Below are 17746 nucleotides of genomic sequence, written 5' to 3'. Positions count from 1 at the left end.
TAAGCGATAAAAAAGAAAAGATAAATTAAAGAGATATAATAATATTATTTGTATATTTAATATGTAACATAGAGATGATGAATATAATTTTTATTTTACTAATTATTATGGCCGACGAGGAGCCCAAGATACACCAATGTAACCATCTCACGCTTCACTGTATAAAGCAAACTCCTAGACTCCTGCGTGTGCATCAGATTCCTTGTACGCGCGTGTCAAGATCTCCCGCCCATTAAGCGAGTACCGCTCGGCCTCTGGTCTGATCCTCCGCGTTCCTTCCAAACTACGAAGAGCAATGTCTAGGGCCAATTTCGTAGCCCCGTTTCTGCTCTCATAAATCTCAGATTCGACTCAAATTCTTCGACGTATTGACTTCGTACGCACCAAACCGTACCATCGCTTTCTTTATCATGGACGAGTCCTCCAAAAGCCTCCCCACCAGCCATTTGCTTGGCTCGGTGCCTGTAAGTTTCGATCCATTTCCGTTTACTTGTTTTGTTTCCTTCTAATAGTAATATTTACGTCACAAACTGCCCTTCTATGTGAGTTGTTCTTGGTACTCTGATATTTCCTCCTTTCTGTATTCAATTTTGAGGTAAATGTATCAACTCAGCGAAATGGTTCTACTAGGAAAATGAAACATTTAGTTTATTTCTTTCTTTCTCCTGCTGAGCAAGGAGCCTGATCATGTGGATGAATAATGTTTTATAGACATTTCAAAAATAATATTCCCTTTTTTGGAAGGCGCTAATGGACTTGCTTCAATTTATGTATTCACTTATTGTCTAACTCTGTAAACTTTAGAGTAGGTAACATATAACTTAATCCCGTGACTATGAGTATTCGATTCGTTCCATGATGTCAAAGCAGCTTCTTCGCCAAAGTTACCAAATATGTACTTTTGCTGTAAATTAGGTTTACTTTCTTTGGGGTTGAAATCTGGGTCCAGATAATTTATATCGAGCTTTGCCCATTAGTTGTAATTATGATGTGCACAAAGCACATATATACGTTCGAAATCGTGTTTAGTCTTAGGTGGAGTTTGAATAGTGAGATAAGATGAGATGGTTTGAAATGAAAGTTGAGAGTTGAATAAAATATTGTTAGAATATTATTTTTTAATATTTTTGTTGTTTTGGGATTTGAAAATTTTGAATTTTTTATTATATTTTGTGAGAAAATTTGGAAAAGTTGTAATGATGAGATGAGATGAGATGAAACACTTTCACTATCCAAACGGGTTAAGCTTCTTTTTCTTCTCTGTCCCGACCCAACCACATCCCACCCAAATTGTTATTGTTACTGTTATTATTGTTATATTTCTGTTTTTTTGTTGTGTAGGCTGTCATCAGTGAAGAAAAGAATGCTTCAAACTATGAGGGTATGGGGTTATACTTCCAAGATATTTATTTCCAATGCATTCAAGTGTTTTCTTGTCATCATATACCGTTATATGTGAATCATTCTCTGTTTGTACCCCTAAAAACTTTCTTCTGAACTTATAAGTCTCATATGCAGTCCCTGAAGCAAATTTGCAAATATTCCCTCCAAATAGTAGAGGAGAAAGAGGGCGGGGTTATCAAACTCTTGGAAGTCCAACTGGTATAGTTCTTAATTTTCTTTCTCCTGGACTTTGGGGGGTTATTGGAAATATAAATTTTAATTGGTATAGCTTCCATTTAGACAAGTGCGATCCTGATGATTGCCAAGGCTTTCGAGGAGCATGAGAAATTTTGAATAAGTTAATTGAGAACTTCAAATGAATATCTCATCTCCTGCTCACCCCTTGTAATGATACCTTCATTTCTTTGTTTAATATCTTTAGAGAGTGCAGTTTAACTTTCATTTCATGTCATAGGATGGCTTTCTTTTCCTTTCTTTGGTCTCGAGATTCATCTAGTTTCAATGCGAGATTCTCTTTAGAATTCCCAGTGAACAGAAAAAAGACATGTTCGTAAGAATTTAGAGTCATGACTGTTTTCTTAACATGTATCAACATATCAAAAAACCTTTATCTTCCCCTATCCATCTGGGTGGTGGTGATAATATTTTGGTCGAGCTTATCTGTGCTCCATTATGGTCTTTTGAACTTAAAGATAGCAGAAGTGTAGATTCAATCACAAAGATCTAGCCGATTACATCTGGTTTTATAGTGGATTTGTGGTTCCATGAAAATATCATCATATTGCTTGTCTTTTTTTTTTGGCCTCCAATGCCTGTTCTCATGTTTATTTCTAACTATTGCAACTAGAAGGAATCACACACAATGGTAACGTGAGACAGAAGATCTGATCACGATACAATTGGATAAATATGTGTTTGTCATCTGCTAATATTCTTGAAGTGAGAATTCTGATGGGAGGTTGTTTTTGGTAGTGGAGAAGACATGTCTAAGCAGAAATTTGTTTAGATTTTGTAACTTATCGAAGTATATCAATGAAAATAAGTAAAATAGAGATAAAGTTTAGTGAAAAAAAAAATGGAGAAAAGAGAGTTTTTGTGTACTAGGATTTTCTTTTCCTTCTGGTTTTTGCTTGTTGATGTAACTTCTTACTCAGCAATTCCCGCTTGTGCTCCTTTGTAAATTTGAGTCATTGGAAAGAATTGCACATCAAATTGAATCATCGAAAACAATTTCACATAAAATTGAATCATAGGAAAAGGTATGAATTAATTTGGATGCAACAGAAGATGTTGGCTGGGCATAAGACTAAAACCTTACTGGGTAAAGCTACTGAATGAGAGTTCAGACAGGAGTTCATTTTCGGTAACTTATCTGGCAGCTGCATATATGTGATTGGGAGATTCTTTGGACATATTGGAACTTTCTTGCATCTTCTCTATGCAAGGAATGTGTGGTAGTTATAGCACTGAGTTGATAGTTGATACCCAATTTTAAATCTCGACTCATTCTGTAATACATATTTATAGGCAGTACAATAATTGTAGCTGTCTTTTTTGTGGCACTGGAGACATTTCCATTGACTGCTACAACATTTGCGTCATGTTTAATGATCTCCCTGTCTTTCTATCCTTGCAGAAGGGTTTGAGCAACAGCCAGCAAATGGCTGGAAGGGAGTGTTTAATATCTCTTCATATATACAATTTTTCGATGTTGATACAGACATCGTCTTAAACAGACTGATGAGTTCTTTTTATCCCAGTGGCGGAGATTTTTCTCACAAGATTGATGCTAACCCTGACTTGTGAGTTCTGCATTTTTTTCCTCTCGTTTGTACTCCTTTAACTTTTCAGAAAAAAGGAATGTGAAAATAGTAGGCAGTATCTGCATCAAGACTGTTTGAATGGAAATCCCTTTGATATTTTAACACTCGATGTAGAGTTGTAAACTATTATGATTAAAATTAATTTAGAAACTCAGTTTCATAAAAACACATACGGAAGACTTGTTTAGGCATCATGAAATGATAAACTAGAACTAAATATAGTCAGGGTAAGTACTAAGTAGTTGGATTAAAGATTTAGAGGACTAAGAAATTAGACTTACAAATAACACAATTATGGTAAAGCAGACAAAACTCTCATGTTAACAGAGTTACTGCACCAATGAGATTGTTTCTTTGTTTTGAAAAGATTTGGGGCTGGTAGAAGGTGTTGCTAAGGACTAAGATAAAAACCAGAAATCCGGGAAGGTGCTCTGCCTTTTCATCTTTCTTTTCCTTCCCCACCCCTCATGTTGTTGGTTGAAGGTTGCTGCACTTTTAGGCTTTCAATATGCTTACAGTTTCTTGACCCTGTCTCATACTGTTCTGTGCAAATTTAATTACACCTGCAATGCCTCTTCTTTCTTTTCCTTTTTAATCTATGCATAAATCTAAATTCTGACTATGGGTTTTCTACAAATATTTATCTTATTATAAGAAAAGTATGTTAAAGATGTTTTATGCAATAAGATTTACGCGTTTTGAACATTTTAACTCTGCCTCCTGATTCACACAAAATCACAGAACTATGCTTATAGTTTCTGTAAATGAGTAATATATTTATCCTTCGAGGAGTTAAATCTGAGCTTTTTGATAATGTGATAAATACATTTCCTTTTGGTGTTCTTTCTGGGCTCGGGATCTCATGGTTAGATGACAAACACAATGGTGATTTTACATGAGCATCTAATATTTGACCTTTCTTTTTCCCTTGTCTTAGATACGGACTTATCTGGATATCCACTACATTGGTTTTTGTGCTTGCTGCTTTTGGAAACTGTGCCACCTACTTAATGCAGAAACACAGCGACAGCTCTACTTCTTGGAGCTTTGATGTCAGCTACATGAATGTGGCAGCGGGTTCAGTCTATGGTTACGTGATTGTGGTGCCCTTGGCATTTTACTTCTTGCTCCAGTATCTGGGCACAAAACCTAGCCTTGTTCGATTTTGGTGCTTGTGGGGATATTCCCTCTTTGTTTTTGTTGTGTCTTCAGTAAGTTGCTATCTTCTCTGCTTTGCTGTTGGTTCCCAGTCCCCATCTCCCTACATCTGGATAGCTACTGTCTTTGATTTGCATATGTGCACTCTGAAATACATTCTGCATTGAACCTGCATAACTTATCTTCAACCTAATTGTGAACTGCCTTCATTGTGATTGGACACCAAGAAGTCACCTTGAAAAGATTGATGAGCACCATGAAGAATCTAATACATATGCATTGGAATACTTTTCAGTTTCTGTTGCTCATCCCAGTTGAGCTTCTTCGGTGGATCATTATAATTCTTGCTGGTTCTTCCTCAGCATGCTTTGTTGCCTTGAACCTCAGGTCTTATATAGAGGGGAGCGATCTTTCATTGATGGTGGTTGCTGCATTTTTCTTGCAAATGGCTTTGGCAATCTTCATCAAGGTCTGGTTCTTTCCATGAGCTCATGCAGCTGGCCGTGTGCAGTGTCCAGATCTAAAACTAGTGTGTTTCCTTTCTTTATGAAACATTTTTTGTTAAGGCAATAGCTGGATGGGAATTTGTCTGGAAGATGAGTTTGCCGTGTGTTGGGATTACTTCTACTCGTTTGGTTGCATTTGTAATATAGTGAAGTATCTGAGTCACGAAGCGGGACCAGAAAGAATTATGAGGAGAGGTTGGTGCCTTTGATGCGAGTGATCGTGTTTCTGTGTCAGTTTATTAACACACCAATACTAACAGAGTAGAGAACGCAATCGTTGAGTTTTCTATGCTTTAACCTTGTGTAAATATACTCCATCTTTAGTTCTACGCTAATTTTTATCATAGTGATTGCCCCGACCAGCAGACAATGAAATTACCCTTTTCAACTCATGCGTGACACGCTTTCTAAGTCATAGTTAATTATTTTGACAAGTTGTATAGTTATGATATCATCAGCTACGCTTGAGCTTTGATACGTGAAGCCTTAGCTTGTCCTCTATAAATAAGCACGAATTGATCACTGCTAAAATGAAGCCAAATTTGGCAAGTCGAGCAAACAGTTACAGTACAATCTCCAATAGTAATTTTTATATACAGATTATGATCCAATTATATTCTCAATGCGAATAGAAGGGATGATGAAGTTGTAAAGAGTTAAAGCAAGTCCGATCCAAAAGCAGTTCTTCATCTTCTTTAGCTTTTTAGGTCGAAGCAAACGCACGCAACCTTTTCTTTTGACACCGAGCCCTCCAACCGGGTCTTGAACAAGCGAGGAGTTACAAAAGCCATGGTTTCTTTTGGCACTGGCAAGCTCGCTTTCAAGCGATGTCTATGGCTTTGGAACTGTGTTGTTAACAGGGAAGCAGATGATGTGAGTTGTGCAGTATTATTGGATGCCATTGATCCGATACTACAAAGAAGGAACAAGTGTTTGGGCGATGAAGACAATGAAGGCTTTTTGGGTAGGGACGAATCCTGCTCATGCCCCTGTAAGGGCTAAACTACGGGGACAAGCCCCTCTAGTTTAAGCCAACGGAGTGCCCGTGCCAAATGGTTCTGTCTCTTGTTTTGGATAGCATTTCCTTTCTGCAGAGGGTTGCTTGGAGGAACGTACACAGAACCGACCTTCCAAGGATTGACTGTTGCTAGCAAAATGCAAGACGTGAGCGCATGACGGATTGAATGTTGGTAGTTCAACTTCCAAATGTAAGTGAAATTTTTTGTTAAGAGGCGTAGGGGGATTTTTTTTGCCTGTGTTTTCTGAGCCACATGACACGATATATAAACAGACATACAAACGTTGTTGCGTCCTTACCAACCCCAAAGCGCCCTGCGCCGCCTGTATTCATTTGATCTTAGCCGAAAGGCCGATAAAGGTATACGCCGGCTGTGGTCATGTTCGAAAACAAACTAATCTATTTCATGCCCTTGCCCTTCCCAATTACCAAACGCCACATCACGATACCGTCAGTCACAGACCGACAGTACAAAAATATTTTTGATTTTCTACTTCCACAAAATCCTCGCATCCTGTCATTAAATTAAGTTTTAATATATTTTGTTAAATAATTACTACAATAAGCTAAGGCAGCTGAGCCCACGGATTCAGACATCAGCTTATATCCGACATCTCAAAAAACCTAAACTATAACTCCTGTCAAGAAGCTGCGCCCTCCGACTCCGCGTCGCCTCATTTTGCGGACGGAGTTGGAATCGTCCACCGAAACCACTTAGACATGGATCGTTCCCGAGCTTTCGTCAAGGACGTCAAGCGCCTTGTTGTCAAGGTCTCTCTCACATCTTTCTCTGCTTCAAATTATCCTTCCTGTTCTGTTGTTTAACCAAAACAAGAATGCAGTTTGTGCCACTTCCCTTTTAACCGGGATTTTTTGGAAAATTTAACACGACATTCTCTCGTTTTCAATCTGATAATGACAGTATTCGAAGTTGCTATTTTTTTCGCTGATCCTTTGCTTATGTATTCAATCTGCTCGATTCTATCTACGCTTACTCCTGTATTTGTTAGCAGCTGAAATTGCTCAAAAAACGTGTTCATTGTTTGTATATCGAATAAGGAAAGAAATGAAGTGGATAAGAATTTTAATTGGTTTTTTGTTACTTGATGAGGAAAGAAGCCGACGAGAGATTATAGAAATTTCGGATTTAGTGACAAATGGAAGGGAATATTGATGTCCAATTGTTATAACATATTGGTCAAACTCCTTATAGTACGACCTCAACGGACCTCCTTTTTTCTGTGCTTCTATTTTCTTCTCTTTCTTGTGCAAACTTTATTAGCGTTTCCTGTATTTGATTCTCAATTAAAGAAAGCGCGAGTTTTTCAAAAATCATATAATTTCTATTTCTTGTGAGGTTTTCACTATCAAATCCTATTGCGCATTTTCACCTTAAGGAAGCGTCAGTAATGTCACCTTGATTTGTCCAAAAAATTTGAAAAACTGATGCTTTTGCACGTTTGTTGATATTTTGTTTTAACTATTGAAGGTTGGGACTGCTGTTGTCACTCGAGCTGATGGAAGATTAGCGTTGGGAAGATTAGGAGCTCTGTGTGAGCAGGTATACTGTATCACATCAGCTTATATTGTTCTTAAATTGGGAACGTGTTCGGTGGTTTTATAATATTAGAGATTTTGACCGTGATGCAGATTAAGACATTGAATTCCCAAGGTTACGAGGTCATTGTAGTGTCCTCTGGTGCTGTTGGTCTTGGCCGCCAACGGCTTCGATTCAGGAGATTAGTCAACAGTAGGTTGGACACTGCTTCCATCTTAAGACAACAAATTCTAAAAAGTTAATCAGATCTTATCTTAGAACCCAGGGGTTGGGGGTGTTTGTTTTGAGCTAGTTGGAATGTTTTAAGAACTTGGCAATTTTTGGCTTGCAGCTTTGCTGATCTTCAAAAACCACAAGTTGAACTTGATGGGAAGGCATGTGCCGCTGTTGGACAAAACAGTCTCATGGCTCTCTACGACACGTTATTTACTCAGGTAATATGATGGGTGCTATATCTGTTCTCCTGTATTGGAGTCTGATCTGATCTTTCTAGGTAGACTTGTTGGGTGCTGTACGATGGCTTTTCAGTTTTCATCCTTTTTTGTGTATGCTTAGGATCAAATGTCTAAAGTCTCTTTTGACTTTTTCCCCTCCTGCAGTTGGATATCACATCAGCTCAGCTTCTTGTGACAGATAATGATTTTAGGGATAGAGATTTTAGAAACCAACTGAGTGAAACTGTAAAGTCACTATTAGCTCTGAAGGTTATTCCTATATTCAATGAAAATGATGCAGTCAGTACCAGGGAAGCTCCATATGAGGTATGCTGCCATTCTTTGGCTTCTTTGTTTGTGCTGAAAGTAATTTTTTTTAACACACTGTTTGTTGTTATTATTATTATTATTATTGTCGACAAGTAGTAGTATGTGTAAGAAGCCATCCAACCTAACTTAGTAAGGCTGTAACACGATCAAGCTGTTTACGAGACTCTGTGAATACTTAAAAAATTCTGGAGATACATCTTCTTTCGTCTCTGGGCTACAGTTGCTTATTTTCTGTCAATTCTCTCACATTTTGTTCAAAATTAATCTTATTGGGCTTTTTTGCCTTACAGTATTTACTTTTCATTGGCTACTAAAAATTTATTATCAGGTCTTTGTTGAGTTGAGAGTAGGCTGCTACATAATACCGATGAACTTGGATTGACAATTGATATCTGGATACAATGGATAAGGATGTATCCATTTCTTATTCTTTATGGAGAAACTGTTTGTCGTTTGCAAAATGAACCAAGCATGTGCGCATGCACTCACTGAACCCACATTTCAAAGAATACTTTTGGGTTGGGATAACGGGGAGACAAGACGGCAGATTCGGGCATTTACCATTGATATAATTTAAATTAGTATCTTATGACTATTTTTGGCACATAGCCAAGTTTCAAAAATATGTTTCCTAGACTGCCTCTTAAATTACATCCGTTCCAAATTGTGGTACTCATTGTGCCATTTATTCATATAATTCTGATCATGACCACCTGTCCAGGATTCTTCTGGTATATTTTGGGATAACGATAGTTTGGCTGCTCTACTAGCTTTGGAGCTAAAAGCTGATCTTCTTGTGTTATTGAGCGATGTAGAGGGTCTCTACAGCGGCCCTCCAAGTGATCCAAACTCAAAGCTAATCCATACATACATTAAGGAAAAACATCAGGGTGAAATTACTTTTGGAGACAAGTCTAGGGTGGGAAGAGGAGGTATGACTGCAAAAGTAAAAGCTGCTGTCAGTGCCGCTAGTGCTGGCATCCCAGTTGTTATCACCAGGTATACTTTGTCCTATAAGCTTGTATTTCAATACTTGGTTAAGCATAGTGCAATGACTGACAATATGTCCTGGAATGTCTTGTATTCAGATAATTTCAATTGTAAAATGTCTCGAAACATTTTTTTGACTGTGTGGCCTGAGTCAGAAATATTTTCTTAAAAAAAGAAAGAAATAAGCTTATTTAATAAACCATTTGTACTTTCTGTAAATTAAACTAGGAAAAGGAATCTAACATATCTGTACAGGATATTATATTTACATTTCATTCACTTCTGTTTTCAAATTTTTTCAAGTTTCCTTTCTCAATTTAGGTTAAATAAATTATGCCGCCCTCCCCACCATCCCCTATCCCTCCCCTACCCCCACCTCCTGCTGCTTCATCTCAAAAGCTGCTCTCTTTTTCCAACAACTTAAATAACTATTATGAGTTAGGGGATTAATTTGGTTTAAGCTGGCCTGCTTTTCCTGATTGTGTGATGATTTCTTGGCTGTTTCTAGTGGGTTTGCCGTTGAAAACATCATTAAAGTCCTTCAAGGAGAGTGTATTGGAACCCTTTTTCATCAAAATGCACATTTATGGGCCCCAATTAAAGAAATTGGCGCACGTGAGATGGCAGTTTCAGCTAGGGAAAGCTCCAGACGGCTCCAGGTATTGTCATCATAAATGACCCAAATTGCAGAAGAAACATCAACTATTGATCAGAGTGAACGTATTAAGTTTGTAAAATGAAGTTACTTAAGGTATGCCATGATATCTCATTCTGCAGGCGTTGTCTTCACATGATAGGAGAAAAATTCTTCTTGACATAGCCGATGCCCTAGAAGCAAATGAAAAACTAATTAACTCTGAAAATGAAGTGGATGTCGCTTCTGCACGGCAAGCAGGATATGAAAAATCCTTGATAGCTCGGCTTGCTTTAAAGCCAGGGAAGGCAAGATGCAAAACAACATAAGATTGTCTTTCAAAATAGTCTTTTTTGAGATTCCTGTTGCTGCTTTCTTTCTATCTGGCTTGTATCCATCTTAATTTTATCCTGCACACATATGGGTGTGATCGCGCTAGTTGAATAGTGTTTATTTATTGCACAAAAGGTCTAGCTTAAGTGCTTGCTCTGAATGGATTAATTGTAAATAACAGATTTCAAGCCTTGCAAACTCGATTCGTGTGCTTGCAAACATGGAAGATCCAATTGGCCGTGTGCTAAAGAGAACACAGGTGAGCAAAGGTGATTGTTATTATATTTTCAGGCTTTTGGTTGCCTAACATACCAATGCCAAAGGTAGAGACGTATTAGGAGTTCTATATCAATTTGAAGTCTAATCTGCAACTTCTATTTCATACACAAATGAATGAAACAACTTATTTTTAGCTAGCTTGGTATTTTTTAGGATTTCTTGGAGAAAGACAGCTTTACAATCTGTATTCCAAATAAGATATTTTCAGTCTAACATGTAATGATTCTGTTATTACTCTTGTATCCAGCTTGCAGATGGACTTGTTCTAGAGAAAACATCAAGTCCCTTGGGCGTTCTACTTATTGTTTTTGAGTCTCGTCCTGATGCACTGGTGCAGGTATATAGGACCTAACGTTTGGATTATCATTTGCAGCTCTTAATACTTTCTTGATATTGTGAATGAGTTTATTTGGTTTTTATGCCTTTGAGGGCTGTTGTTCCTCGATCAACTTATAAAAGCTTAAGTTGGCCTTGTTCAATCGACTGTAAAGTAAAGCACAAGCTAATAATAATATGATTTTAAACATAGTATCCTTTACGAGCGGCTTGCACTATATTTGAATGAACCAGCAGATATTTCAAAGTTGTGGTGATTCATATTCTGGACGCTGACATTGTCATCATCATGTAAATTTGTAATCTTGTTACCACCTAAGCACAAAATATTATGGGTATTGCATGTGGCTAATATGAATCTACTCTGTGTATTAATTTAATTCAATAAGTCATCTAAACTGATTTTTGTCTAGAATCTGAGCCACATACACAAGCTAACAGGATTGTTTCTGAATTGTAAATGTGTTTTCTTCCGTTGATTATAACATCATTTCATCCGTTTTATCATTTGAATAGATAGCTTCCTTAGCAATTCGAAGTGGAAATGGACTTCTCTTGAAAGGAGGAAAGGAAGCCAAACGGTCAAATGCAATCTTACACAAGGTTTTGTTCTTACATATAAATGATGGTTTTATTTTATTGTTGCTTAAATCATTCATTAAGTCACCCTTCTTTTTGAAATTTGTAGGTCATTACCACAGCCATCCCGGAAAATGTTGGAGGAAAACTTATAGGTCTTGTGGCTTCTAGAGATGAGATTCCTGATCTGCTTAAGGTGTGTAGAGTTTATGACAAATGATGGTCTTTTAAACATGTTCACTAGCAGAATATTAATTGAGTTTAGATCCAAGTTGGAAGTGAGCATTCATGTTTGTGTGTCAGCTTGATGATGTAATTGATCTCGTGATTCCAAGAGGCAGCAATAAACTTGTATCTCAAATCAAGAATTCCACTAAAATTCCCGTTCTGGGCCATGCTGGTGAGGCAAACTACATATATTCTCTTGTTCATGTATAATCTGCAATGTGTGCTTGCTCAGGTTGGGTAAAATTCCTCCTGTAGAAAACACAATGACTAAAGCTGCGTTATTTTCTTCCCAGACGGAATTTGCCATGTTTATGTTGATAAATCTGCTAACATGGATATGGCAAAGAAAATTGTTTTGGATGCAAAAGTAGATTATCCAGCAGTCTGTAATGCAATGGTATAATTTATCTATTGTATACATTTTTTTTTGTGATACTCTCAGTTCTATAGACCTTGAATATCGTTACCATAAGTTTGGATTTACCTTATCTGTTGTTGCTTCTGTTGCTATTCTCAGGAAACACTCCTTGTACATAAGGATTTGGTTCATACTGAAGGACTAAATGAGATTATTGTTGATCTTCAGACTGAAGGTCAGGCTTTCCTTTCATGCTTAGTTTGGGGGTGTTTGTATGCACCCTAAGTTTCTCTTTATATTATGAACCTCTATACAATCGTTTGTATGCACCCTAAGTTTCTCTTTATATTATGAACCTCTATACAATCAACTGTGGCCAGTCTTTTCTTTTTCTTTTTTCTTTTTTTTAACTTTTCCATATTTGTGGAAGTAAGTTACTTTGATCAGTATTCTTTCCTCACCTTCTATTTAATAGAAACTTGAGGATGATGTTCAAACTAATTTACTCCTTTCTCATATTGAGCATCTTCACTTTCAAGAAGTCCCTGTATATAGATATTCATCTTCCCATATCACCCCTCAAGATTTCAAACTACCAATGAAGACACTCATTAAAAGTCGTGTCACTTTGAACAATTTGGTAAAAATGTTTTCCTTCATTAAGCATTCTTGCCATTTTGGAGGGAAAAGAATCAAAATGGGACAACAGGAGTGTCAAAAGTATATCCCTTGGGTTTTCCATTCCAGTGTCAGATCAAATTGGAGGCAGTTTCAAAGGTTGAGATTTCATTTCAGTGTCTTCCAGTTTGGTGTTGAAAACAATGGTTTTTTACTAAATGCAAGTAGTAAAGTTGTTCTAAATCTTTTGAAACTAACAAAAAGGCAGAAAATGCCTCTAGAAGATTCTATAGTATAGCCAACTGACGTACCTCTTCTGCAGGTGTGACGTTATATGGAGGGCCAAGAGCAAGCTCCTTGCTGAATATTCCGGAGGCACGATCATTTCATCATGAGTACAATTCAATGGCTTGCACTGTGGAATTTGTGGATGATGTATATGCAGCCATTAATCATATACATCAACATGGAAGGCATGTTAGCATTTTCATTTTAATACAAAACATACTCTCTCCGTGTCTATGCACGCATCCATATTTAGTTACTATAAATTGGGAAATGTATCAATTTTTCACTTGCCTCTCATATTTTGGCAGTGCACACACTGATTGTATCATTGCAGAAGACCACGAAGTTGCTGAAGTTTTTCTGCGTCAAGTTGACAGGTTGAAATATGTGTATATTATGAATAGATATAGTCCTTTCTTGCTTCTGTATCCTGATTCCTTTTTTTTCATCATTTGAATGTTTTCAATAACACATTTAATGCGCTTTGTGGGCAGTGCTGCTGTTTTTCACAATGCAAGTACCAGATTTTGTGATGGGGCTCGATTTGGACTAGGTGCAGAGGTATAATAACATCATTTAGCAATTATTCAGAAAATTAGTTGAGTCGTTGCTTTTGCATTTGATTTTCTTCAATGATGGCTGAATAGGTCGGGGTAAGCACAAGCCGGATTCATGCCCGGGGTCCAGTAGGAGTTGAAGGATTGTTAACAACACGATGGTATGAACTACTGATATTTGTTGGTAAATTTAATGGATTCAAAGTTCTGTCATTTTTACCCTTCAATGAATAACACGGGAATCCCCGATCAGTAACAATCCCTGTAATGCTAGCGCAATTTAGATGGAACTATTTTATTTTCCTTTGGTATTATCACATGCACATAGTCACACACCATGTATGAATTGATTTTAGCAAGGTAAACGATGCAGCTTCACAAGGAACATGTCTTAGCACTCGCAGGAGAGTCTAAAATAGGTATAAATATGTTTTGTCGAGCTAAGTTACTGTCTTGTTGCACATGCAGGATTCTCAGAGGAAGTGGACAAGTGGTTGATGGTGATAAAGGGGTGGTCTACACCCACAAGGACCTCGCAAACTAGTCCCGAGTTCATGGTCTGATAATTACTAGTCCATTCTATCAATTCACTTTGTTGCCAATGCCCCCGGAATTCATTTGATCCTGGTTTTCAAAGTCACCCGGTTCGCATATGATGCTCCCCGTAAGCTTTTCAATTATGATGATTTAGGACAATATCGTATTTTTACTCTTTTATTTTTGTTTTCTTTGCTTTGGAGATTTTTATTTATTATCGAAGTCGGTATATTTTTTTTTCTCTGCACTTGTGAGAACACACCCTATCGAATAGGGATTTAGTAGTTTCACTTTGATGATTTTCAGCAAAGCTAGGTAATCTCTGGAATTAAAGCTAGAAATAGAAAAACTCATCAAATAAATGAATTTAACATACCCTTGAGTTAAATCTGCGCACCATATCATAAAATATCATATATGTGCATTTGCATATTTGAAAGAAAACTCGTATATCCATAATGAGAAACTTCAGTGTAATAGCCGAAACAAACTATTTTTCGGATAATGTAGATTGTCGTCTACAGACCTAAATGGATTGGGGGAAAAAAAACCAAGTTAGTTCCCATTGCTGTAAATCAAACATTGTACTAATCTCTTCTTGAAATATAAATTAAACAATTAAAGTCATTTTTTTAAGGAAAACTCTTAACTCAGGCGAATTTGCGCACCGAAGTGTACCGAGAAGTTGATATGGACTGATTTAATCAAACGAATCGTTTTGATTTTAACTCAGGCATTGACTAATTTGGGCGGGATCTGAAGTTAAACAAATCTCTTCATTGCGCCTCTTACCCATGTGCCCTCTCTTTTCTTTGGTAATCTTCTTTGCGTGCCTTCTCTCTTCTCTAACCATCTTCTCCGCATGGCTTCTCTTGAAAGTTGCTTCGTTTAACTTCACAAGGCAAAGTTTAACTTCACAAGGCAAAGAAACAAACTTGTACACCTTGTTCAACTCCACCTCCCCTAGACATGCGCCATGATTCAAAGAAAATATCCAAGCCCAAGCCAAAGATACGCATAATTCACATATTTGCACCCGAAATCATCAAAATTGAAGCAACAAACTTCCTTGAGTTAGTGAAACGACTCACTGGAAAACCCACGGAAAAGGGCTGCAAGGAGAAGAGCCAAGAAATGCTTCATTCGACGAACCAGTGGCCAAACTGGAGCTCCAAGCTAGGTTTTGTGGTTTGATGTCAAGGGAGAGAGTTAAGGATGAGGAAGGGATGTGGAATGGTGAGAATTCAGGTAAGTTCTTGGGCGGCTTTGCGGACTTGGAAGGGTTTATTCAAGAGCTTGGTGAATTCCCATTTCTTCCTTTGGATGCTTCACACATGCATGGCTTTGGAGAAGCTCAACTTGCCTAGATAGCTCAACTTCCCATTTCTTCTTTTTCATTTTATTTATGATTAATGTTTGATCGTCAAAACTTTGTTTTGATGGTTTTAGCTAGATGGTTTAATAGTTTTATCTTTTATATTGTATCTCTTTTTCTATTTGATCTTCTGAATCTCTGATACTCCAAGATCTCTCTATGTTGTAAATAGAAGAGCTATACTTTCAGGATTCTCCTTTTGCAAAAAGTGGCTTCTCTCCTTTTGCATTCTCTCTTCTCATGTAATCTTCTTTGCGTGCCTTGGTTTCTTCTCTTGAATAAACTACAAAATAGCAAACACTTCATGGTTGGTTCACCGATTTTATCCACTATAAAAATCCATTTTCGATTTTTTCTTGAAAAATTCATTTCCCTGTTTTTAACCTAGTTCACCGGTCTTCTTCTCATTTTCGATTCTTCACTAACTCTAAAAACTTATTTCAAATTTGTGAAATAGAGCCAGAGAAAGATAGAGTACCTGAGACCGTCAAATTAGGGAAGAAGACTTTCACTATCTTGTTCTTTTCCTTTCTATCGTCTGCTTCGTTTCAGCTCTTTGAGATTCTCACGTGTTTTGCTATTTTTTTTTCTACTACATTATACAACTCACAACAACTTAAAATATTAATTGGTACGCGATAAGCCGCTTATATCTAAAAGAACTAAAAGAACTGTTTTTTTAACCAATTTAAAATAAGTGAGGGATTAACGAGGTGTTATAATAAAGCTAACTTCGACCTTAGATTTCATCTTTCATCTAATTAAATATTGTACGTATTTAATTAAATTATTGTACAATATTAAAATATTCTATATTCCAACGGTAGTGGGTTGACAGATACATCATACGACACATAGGCACTTATGTGTGGTGGTGGGGTGACCCTAACGAATTGTTGTTGGTGTGCTGCATGTTCTTACTTTATCCATATGTAAAGCCGTGGCCAGAGGGGCACGACACGAGCCCACCGTAAAATGTCTGGCGTGCAAGAGAGGGGGGGGGGAGGGGGCATGTGACTCTGGAACAGACTGCCGCTCTGCAACTAGTCAAACTGAAGTTGCTCTGTGTTGAGGATCAAATCATCTCCTCCGTTTCTCCCTCCTTCATTTATTTTTCGAGTTTTCTTTTTATTTTTAATTTCTGGCGAAAAGGATTGGGCACGGGGTCCCTGAGGAATTGCACGTGTTTTGATTTTTATTTTTAATGCATAGCCACCAGTTGCAATTGCTTTATATAATAATAATAATAATAATAATTATTATTATTATTATTATTATTATTATTTCTTATTTCTTATTATAGGATTATTGTTATTAATATTAATATTTTATATCATTTTATAATTACAACATGTTTATGTTGCAGTGTAGGTAGTTGAACTTCACATGGTAGGCCACGCATTCTCCTCTCTTTTTCTTCTGTCTAAACTGTCGGTGCCACTTTATGGATGTGGGGGCATAAAGCATAAACAGTCCAAAAGTTTTGGCTTTTTTTAAATAAATAAATAAAAATTATATTTTACCCCGGCTAAAATTCCAAAAAATATACGAAGATTTTGGTAAGAAAGTGAAAATCAAGCCAAATCTGCTCCATTCCATCCGTTTTTTTTTTTGAAAACAGAAAATTTTCATTTCTGTATTACCTCATAACTGGAACGTTACATAATTTGTCTTGCAAAATAAAGAAATTAATTCCTGATGGACCCCCTTCCATCCAAACGAATTCATTCAATACATCAAGACCCAGTTTAGCTAAAGTGTGAGCTACTTTATTGTTTTCTCTGTGTGTGTATTGTATAGACCGATTCCTTCTATTGTATAAAAACAGTTTTATATCTTCAACTATCTGTCCATGCCACTTCCAACAGCAGCTATTCCTATTTACAGCTTGTATGATCCCTAACGCATCACCTTCAAAGATGACCCTCTGCCAACTCAGCTCCTCACAAAACTTTACCGCTCTCCACAAGGCTTGTAACTCTGCAACTGCTGGTGTACATGTACCTACAACTGAACAGCAAAGTGATAACAAAACCTCACCTTCTTCATCCCTCACCACAATCCCTACCCCTCTTTTATTCTTTTTTGTATCCAAACTAGCATCTCAATTCACCTTCACAAACCCCCTATCTGGTTTCATCCATTTGTCACCAATTTTCTACATTTCCTTTCCTCTCCTAACCCCATCCGAATCCTTTTTAATCTCGTCAAAAAACTTTTGACTTTCTTCAGCTTGTTGAAACAACTCCCCTGGTCCTTCGAATTTCTTTTCAAAGACAAAGGCATCTCTCCATTCCATCCGTTGTGATGATATAATGGGAGAGAAATTGCATGACAAACTTCTGTTGAGTTGAGCTGTTTGTAGTTTGAGGTTTAAAATAATATATGAAGAAAGAGAGAATA

General features: G+C 37.1%; 2 protein-coding genes across 7 annotated transcripts; both read left to right on the top strand.

Moving 5' to 3' along the window:
• The first annotated feature begins 186 nt into the window (after nucleotides 1–186).
• Nucleotides 187–5176, top strand: LOC109019324 (protein YIPF1 homolog). 4 transcript variants are annotated; one of them, XM_019001599.2, is made up of 6 exons: nucleotides 187–464; nucleotides 1342–1381; nucleotides 1519–1602; nucleotides 3041–3206; nucleotides 4165–4438; nucleotides 4773–5176. In XM_019001599.2, exons 1-6 carry the CDS (start codon nucleotides 411–413, stop codon nucleotides 4956–4958), a joined length of 804 nt encoding a protein of 267 aa, XP_018857144.1. In that variant the 5' UTR covers nucleotides 187–410; the 3' UTR covers nucleotides 4959–5176. The 4 variants fall into 4 exon arrangements, with proteins under 4 accessions (XP_018857144.1, XP_035539051.1, XP_018857143.1 ...); XM_019001598.2 differs by having other exon boundaries at nucleotides 188–464; nucleotides 4681–5176; XM_035683158.1 differs by lacking the exon at nucleotides 1519–1602.
• Nucleotides 5177–5715: 539 nt separating this feature from the next.
• On the top strand, nucleotides 5716–14278 carry LOC108982231 (delta-1-pyrroline-5-carboxylate synthase). 3 transcript variants are annotated; one of them, XM_018953539.2, is made up of 20 exons: nucleotides 5716–6099; nucleotides 7399–7470; nucleotides 7560–7663; nucleotides 7799–7901; nucleotides 8067–8228; nucleotides 8953–9230; nucleotides 9730–9880; nucleotides 9999–10163; nucleotides 10370–10447; nucleotides 10715–10804; nucleotides 11320–11406; nucleotides 11492–11578; nucleotides 11686–11782; nucleotides 11904–12007; nucleotides 12128–12203; nucleotides 12909–13059; nucleotides 13183–13251; nucleotides 13369–13435; nucleotides 13522–13592; nucleotides 13900–14278. In XM_018953539.2, exons 1-20 carry the CDS (start codon nucleotides 6076–6078, stop codon nucleotides 13973–13975), a joined length of 2112 nt encoding a protein of 703 aa, XP_018809084.1. In that variant the 5' UTR covers nucleotides 5716–6075; the 3' UTR covers nucleotides 13976–14278. The 3 variants fall into 3 exon arrangements, with proteins under 3 accessions (XP_018809084.1, XP_018809083.1, XP_035539050.1); XM_018953538.2 differs by lacking the exon at nucleotides 5716–6099 and adding an exon at nucleotides 6490–6680; XM_035683157.1 differs by lacking the exon at nucleotides 5716–6099 and adding an exon at nucleotides 6490–6680 and having other exon boundaries at nucleotides 12909–13251.
• Nucleotides 14279–17746: the final 3468 nt, after the last annotated feature.

The sequence above is a fragment of the Juglans regia genome, chromosome 12, assembly GCF_001411555.2.
Source record: "Juglans regia cultivar Chandler chromosome 12, Walnut 2.0, whole genome shotgun sequence".
Lineage (NCBI taxonomy): Eukaryota > Viridiplantae > Streptophyta > Magnoliopsida > Fagales > Juglandaceae > Juglans > Juglans regia.
Note: the sequence above shows the minus strand (reverse complement) of the source record. Positions and strands in the feature narration are given on the sequence as shown.

Coding starts and splice junctions, on each gene's coding strand:
- LOC109019324 (XM_019001598.2), top strand. CDS start 411: ATGGACGAGTCCTCCAAAAGCCTCCCCACCAGCCATTTGCTTGGCTCG. Junction 1,382..1,518: donor GAATGCTTCAAACTATGAGG/GTATGGGGTTAT, acceptor TCTCATATGCAG/TCCCTGAAGCAAATTTGCAA. Junction 4,439..4,680: donor TTGTTTTTGTTGTGTCTTCA/GTAAGTTGCTAT, acceptor AATACTTTTCAG/TTTCTGTTGCTCATCCCAGT.
- LOC108982231 (XM_035683157.1), top strand. CDS start 6,630: ATGGATCGTTCCCGAGCTTTCGTCAAGGACGTCAAGCGCCTTGTTGTC. Junction 10,164..10,369: donor TTGCTTTAAAGCCAGGGAAG/GCAAGATGCAAA, acceptor TGTAAATAACAG/ATTTCAAGCCTTGCAAACTC. Junction 12,008..12,127: donor CAGCAGTCTGTAATGCAATG/GTATAATTTATC, acceptor TGCTATTCTCAG/GAAACACTCCTTGTACATAA.